We start from the raw sequence: 5,557 nt of genomic DNA, 5'->3' as shown, positions 1-5,557 counted from the left end.
GTGGCTCCTGGTGCCTCATCCCCAGCCCCTAGTCCCTCTCATCTTAGGGCAGCTCCTTTGGGCAGGGTGATCTTTCCACCAGGCCCTTCTCTTCTCAGCTTTAACAAAATGCTTTAACAGAGGTCGCCCATTACTCCAACTTTTCCCTTCTGGCCCTAGTGCCTGCCCATGAATCTTCTCTAAGATGCAGGTTTTTTTTCTCCACTAATACTTTATTTTTTCTAATTACATATATAGTTTTCAACATTCACTTGAAGATTCTGAGTTCCAAATTTTTTTCTGCTGCTCTTCCCTTTCCTCTCCCCCAAACAGCAAGTAATCTGATTATACATATACACTAATTTTAAATGTATTTTCCATATTCTTATTTTTTCTAATTACATATACAGTTTTCAACATTCACTTGAAGATTCTGAGTTTCAGATTTTTTTCTCCTCCTCTTCCCTTTTGAACTCCTCAAAAGAGCAAGCAATCTGATCTAGGTTATACATGTACAGTAATTTTCAACATATTTTCATATTATTTGTGTTGAGAGAAAAATCAGAACAAAAGGGAAAAAACACAAAGAAAAAAATGAAAACGGTATGCTTCGATCCACATTTAGTCTCGCTAGTTCTTCCTATGGATGCGGATGGCATTTTTCTTCCCAAGTCTATTGGAATTGTCTTGGATTACTGTGTTGCTGAGAAGAGCCACATCCATCACAGTTGATCATCACATAATCTTGTTGCCGTGTACAATGATCTCCTGGTTCTGCTCACTTCACTCAGCATCAGTTCATGTAAGACTCTCCAGGCTTCTCTGAAACCATCCTGCTGGTTGTTTCTTACAGAACAGTAATATTTCATAATAATCATATATCACAATTGATTCAGCCATTCCCCAACTGATGGGCAGCCACTCAGTTCCCAGTTCTTGCCGCCACAAACATTTGTGCACACGTGGGTCCTCTTCCCTCCTTCACGATCTCTGGGATACGGGCCCAGTAGTGAGACTGCATCCAACCTTTTCTTGATTGCTCGGGGGTGGGGAGTGCTCGCCCTCAGCAAGGCGGTCCATCCCACTGTGGAGCAGCCCAGCTGGCTAGGAAGTCCCCTGTATAACCATCCGTCGGTTCCAGTTCTCCTCGGGCCCAAGCGCCCGCTTGGCTGTGTCCTGTGGCCGTATGTCTCATGTCTTCTCTCTTCATCCTCCTGTGAGTGTGGTTCGCCTTGGCCAACATCCCCCTGCCCTAGGTGGGAGACCCCGGAGCGGGAGCAGGCCGCGCTGTCGGCTGCTCCGTGCAGACACTGTCTGCTCTGTCGGCTTGTTTGGTCCTTTTCCCAGGAGAGCTTTCTAGCTGTGTCCCTTTAGGTGTGGGCAGGAAGATGTGGGTTCCAACGACTCCTCGGCGGCTAAACCTGCCGTCAGGACCCTGGGGAAGCCATGAGGCCAACTGGAGCCTCAGTTTCCCCACCTGTAGGAGAGGGGTAGCCCATGCCCAACTTTCCAACTCCGGCTCCTCCAAACCACCTGGAAGGGAGTCATGGGCTTTTTTCCTTGTGGCTTGTTTCTGAGAAAGGAGCTCGCCCTGGGAGGCTGATGGAGCTCCCAAGCCTCACACCCCGCAAGTGATTATAGGGGTTTTCTCCAAAAGTCAAATCCCGTCACCTGGGGCTGGAAAATCAGTGCCCTTCACTGCCCCCCCCCCCCCCCCAACCCGGACCTGGAGGCAGCTGCAGTGATTTGAATAACCTCTCTCCAGAGACAGCTTCCTCAAGGGGCCGTTGGATGCCCTGCAGGGGGCCTGATTTGACTGTCAAACACCCTCACCCCCTCCCTGCCCCACCCTGAGCCATTGTCAATTTAGGGAGTGGGCAGTGTGACCCTCCAATGGGGTCAGCCTTCCCCACCTAACTCCTCCACCTACAGCTCGGGGCTCTCTTGCAGAGGCCTCTGGGAAATGGCCCTCCCTCGAGGGCCTAGACTCCGCCTGTCATAGATTAGACTGTTTGTCCAGAGAATCGCAAATAGGCCCTTGAGGCGGGAGGGAGGGGGCCGAGGTAACTGGAGCCCAGGCAGGGCCGTTGGCTGAGGCCCTTCCCAGATTTGCATGGAGAGGATGAGGAGGTCTAGGCCCCATCCCCCCCTACCTCATCCACCCGCTCCTAGAAACAGGTGGGTAGGAAACAGGAGGGGGCACAGCCACAGACTGCAGGCCGCCTGGCCGGGCAGTGGCAACAAGGGCCCCCTGGTGTTCCCACCTCTCGCAGGACATGCCTCGATCCTTCCTGGTGAGGAGCTGCCGGCCCCAGCCCCGAGACTGGGGCCACCTCGCCGACCAGCACCGGGGAGACGCCTACGTGCCAGGTAACAGCTGCCCCGAGCGCCCCTGGCTGCAGGCAGGAGCAGGGCTCCCAGCCTAACTGGAGCCCCCGGGGCCAAGGAGGGGCGGGGGAGGTGAGCAAGGGCAAGTGCTCAGGGACCTCCACAAATGGGCCAGACCTCAGTGCCAGTGGGCACTAATGGGGTGCCATCATGACCCCCATTTGGGAGGTGACTCGGTTTGCCGGGGGACACAGCTGCAGGCTAGTGCTTTTCCCACTGAGCCACCAGCTGCCAGGAGAGAAGCCCAAAAGGGGCATCCCCTCCTACAGGGCAGAGGGCACAGGGCCAGGGATGCCCATGTGTCTCAGTGGCTTAGGACAACCACCTTTCAGACTGCAGCCTGGACAAAGGGTCCCTGGACCAGGGAGGCCCCAAGGCGGGGTCCGTAGGCAGAGAGACCTCTGGACCATCCTGCCCGCCTCCCAGCAGCCGGGAGGCCCAAGCCCGGGTGAGAGCCCCCGGCAATCTCTGGGGGTGGGGAGCCTGGCCCAGGCGGGGGGAAGGAGAGGTGCCCCCGGCTGAGCAGGGCCCCGGGGGGCTGAGCTGCCCCCTCTGCCCTAAGGCTTTCCCGCTTCAGCGCATGCTAACCCGCCACCTCAAATGTCACAACCCTGCCCGGCGCCATGTCTGCAGCTGCTGCACCAAAGGTTTCCACGATGCCTTTGACCTCAAGCGGCACATGAGGACGCACACAGGTGAGGGGGCGGGGGCGGCAAGGGGGTGGGGGCCAGCCTGACGGGAGCCCCATTAACGGCCTCTGTGGCCGCCCCCAGGAATCCGGCCCTTCCGCTGTCCGGCCTGTGGCAAAGCCTTCACCCAGCGGTGCTCCCTCGAGTCCCACCTAGGCAAGATCCACGGGCAGCCTCCTCGCTATGGCTACCGGGAGCGCAGGGAGAAACTGCACGTGTGCGAGGACTGCGGCTACACCAGCGCCCGCCCCGAGGACTACGCCCAGCACCGGGCCCTGCACCCCGGCCGGCCCTCAACCCTGGGCACCGCCTACCCCTGAGGAGGCCCCGCCCCCAAGCAGCACACCCCCTCCCCCCACAGAGCAGCCCGGATGCCAAAAAGCCAAAAATAAAATGCTTTTATTAGGAAACTGCGTGCAGGAGAAGGCGGCGCGAGCCTGGGTCACTCGGTCCAGCGATGGCCACAGTGGGGGGCGGTGCACACGTAATAGAGCCTCATGGCGTCCTGGGGGAGGGGAAGGCAGGCGGGCAGTCAGAGGAACGCCAAACCCCGAGGCCCGCCCCCAAGGCTGGGGAAGGGTCTCGCCTTACCTCTGCTCGCGCGCTGTGGGACTGGAAGAACACTGCCTCCTTGTGGCCGCACCTGCGGAAGGAGAAAGCCGCTAGCGGGAAGCCCCAGACCCTCCCCCAGGCCCGGCCCCTCCAGGCCCGGCTGCTCACTTCTGGCAGGGGTGGTCCTCGGTCCTGGGAAGCGTGGGGTCTTGCGACACGTCTGCGATGATCTGGGTCAGCTCGCTGAGCAGAGGGACAACAAAGGATGCTGGGGGAAACTGAGGCCGACTGGAGGGCTCCCCCCTCCCCCGGCCCGGCCGGCCCTTGGACTTACTCCACTTCGTGCGTGATCTTGTTCACGTAGATGCAGCTGTTGTCAGCTTCCTGCTGGTAGTCACAGTTGCGACACTGGGGAGGGGGGGAAGGGGCGCCCTGAGTACCCCCTGTGGTGAGGGGAGACACCCCGAGTATCCCTGCAGCGGGAAGGTAGGGAGAGGTCCCAAGCACAATGGGAAACGAGCTGTGAGCCCCAAAGGTGAGGGTCCCCAGGGACGATGGCGGGGTACCCAGAGCACACCGGGAGAGCAGCCCTGGGTTCCCCTTGCAGTGAAGGAAAGAGCTCCAAGAGCATCTCACCCTGAGTACCCCCGTGGCGGGAGGTAGGGGGCGCCCTGTTGATACCCCCGTGGTGATAGGAAGAGGGGGCGCCCCTAGGGGTTAGCCCCGAGTATTCTCAGCGGCCGGGGCCGGGGCGGGCATGAAGGGAGGAATTTAGGGTCAGGGTAGAGAAGAGGATGGCAGGGTGACCGCGGGCGTAGGGAAGTGCCGAGGTCAAAGTGCACATGTGTGTCGGGGGAGTCAGGGTTAGTGTAGACTGGGGGCGCTCCCTAGGCTGAGTGTCGCGGGCGCTGGGTCTCACCGCATACAGAAGGATGCGATTCTCCTTGTCCTCCTTGGGATACAGCATGTTGTTACTGGGGATAGGAGGTAGGAGGTCGGAGGTCATAGTTCATTCCAGGCCTCTGCCTGTTTGTCCCCGTGTACCCAGACCGGCGCCCCGACGTCGGATCCAGTCCCCGCCCAACCCCTAGCCCTAGCCTCAGGAGCTCACCACTCCTGGCAGAAGCGGATTCCTACAAAACCCGGCTCGTAGGTCCCATCGGGCTCCATGGCGAAGGCAAACCGTCAGATTCCCTGATCCTCAGTGCGCGGGCGCAGCTACGGGTCGCGCGAAGGTCCAAAGAGAAGCTCCGCCTTTCACCGCTTTGAGGGCGGGGCCCCAGTGCTCACGAGAGATTGCGGAAAAACGTCAGTTTCGAGCGTCTCAGATCTTGTCCCGCCTCTATTTTACAGATGGGGAAACTGAGGACTCATAGGTTCTCTCAGTATCCCCTTGACACCGTGATCACCCATAGCACGGTATCGCGGAGTAGGAAGTAGTACCTCCATGGGGCCCCAAATATATGGATGGGTTCCCCTGTTTGTCTCCCTTAATGGGAAACTCGTGTTCTGGCGTGGGATCAGGCTAACCCTGTCTATTGGGAGCCATGAACCAGAGAAAGTGACCGCTTAAGTCACCTTCAGCCATCTCATCTCACAAACGCGAAAACTGAGGCCTCCAGATGGACCCGGAGAGGACAGGGGGTGGGTCTGGCCAATTGCCCTAAATCTGGACAGCTGGTGGGTGCTGCCCGCCCCTCCCCTCGGGGCGTGGACCAACACAAGGAGACCACCCCGACTCCTCCCTGACTGGAGGATGAATGGAAAGCGAACCGTTCTCCGCTGGAAGTTCCATCACCCCCACCTCACCTCCGCCAGAGTGGAGCAGGCAGGCGCCCGCGCATGCTTCCTGGGGCTCGGAGCAGGCTAGTGCCAGTCCCTCTCGCCGACTTCAGCCCGCCGTGGTCCTCACAGAATAGCGTGTTCTTATTGGGCTTCAGGGTTCCGCA

General features: G+C 59.0%; 2 protein-coding genes across 4 annotated transcripts; one reads left to right on the top strand and one right to left on the bottom strand.

The window, feature by feature from the left end:
• Nucleotides 1–84: 84 nt before the first annotated feature.
• OVOL3 (ovo like zinc finger 3) lies at nt 85–3,455 on the top strand. 2 transcript variants are annotated; one of them, XM_051988898.1, is made up of 5 exons: nt 85–2,157; nt 2,253–2,349; nt 2,700–2,815; nt 2,930–3,062; nt 3,141–3,455. In XM_051988898.1, exons 2-5 carry the CDS (start codon nt 2,256–2,258, stop codon nt 3,374–3,376), a joined length of 579 nt encoding a protein of 192 aa, XP_051844858.1. In that variant the 5' UTR covers nt 85–2,157; nt 2,253–2,255; the 3' UTR covers nt 3,377–3,455. The 2 variants fall into 2 exon arrangements, with proteins under 2 accessions (XP_051844858.1, XP_051844857.1); XM_051988897.1 differs by having other exon boundaries at nt 2,700–3,062.
• On the bottom strand, nt 3,438–5,510 carry POLR2I (RNA polymerase II subunit I). Of its 2 annotated transcripts, XM_051988900.1 has the most exons (7): nt 5,418–5,510; nt 4,720–4,950; nt 4,528–4,582; nt 3,943–4,016; nt 3,777–3,851; nt 3,648–3,699; nt 3,438–3,561 (listed from the first exon to the last, which is right to left on the bottom strand). In XM_051988900.1, exons 2-7 carry the CDS (start codon nt 4,776–4,778, stop codon nt 3,499–3,501), a joined length of 378 nt encoding a protein of 125 aa, XP_051844860.1. In that variant the 5' UTR covers nt 4,779–4,950; nt 5,418–5,510; the 3' UTR covers nt 3,438–3,498. The 2 variants fall into 2 exon arrangements, with proteins under 2 accessions (XP_051844860.1, XP_051844859.1); XM_051988899.1 differs by lacking the exon at nt 5,418–5,510 and having other exon boundaries at nt 4,720–5,378.
• Nucleotides 5,511–5,557: the final 47 nt, after the last annotated feature.

This window comes from Antechinus flavipes, chromosome 3 (genome assembly GCF_016432865.1).
Source record: "Antechinus flavipes isolate AdamAnt ecotype Samford, QLD, Australia chromosome 3, AdamAnt_v2, whole genome shotgun sequence".
Classification (NCBI taxonomy): Eukaryota; Metazoa; Chordata; class Mammalia; order Dasyuromorphia; family Dasyuridae; genus Antechinus; species Antechinus flavipes.
The sequence above is the reverse complement of the archived record's forward strand: the minus strand, read 5'-3'. Positions and strand labels throughout refer to the sequence as shown.

Coding starts and splice junctions, on each gene's coding strand:
- POLR2I (XM_051988900.1), bottom strand. CDS start 4,778: ATGGAGCCCGATGGGACCTACGAGCCGGGTTTTGTAGGAATCCGCTTC. Junction 4,583..4,719: donor ATCCGCTTCTGCCAGGAGTG/GTGAGCTCCTGA, acceptor TCCTATCCCCAG/TAACAACATGCTGTATCCCA. Junction 3,700..3,776: donor GAGGACCACCCCTGCCAGAA/GTGAGCAGCCGG, acceptor CTCCTTCCGCAG/GTGCGGCCACAAGGAGGCAG.
- OVOL3 (XM_051988897.1), top strand. CDS start 2,256: ATGCCTCGATCCTTCCTGGTGAGGAGCTGCCGGCCCCAGCCCCGAGAC. Junction 2,350..2,699: donor GGGAGACGCCTACGTGCCAG/GTAACAGCTGCC, acceptor ACCACCTTTCAG/ACTGCAGCCTGGACAAAGGG. Junction 3,063..3,140: donor GCACATGAGGACGCACACAG/GTGAGGGGGCGG, acceptor GGCCGCCCCCAG/GAATCCGGCCCTTCCGCTGT.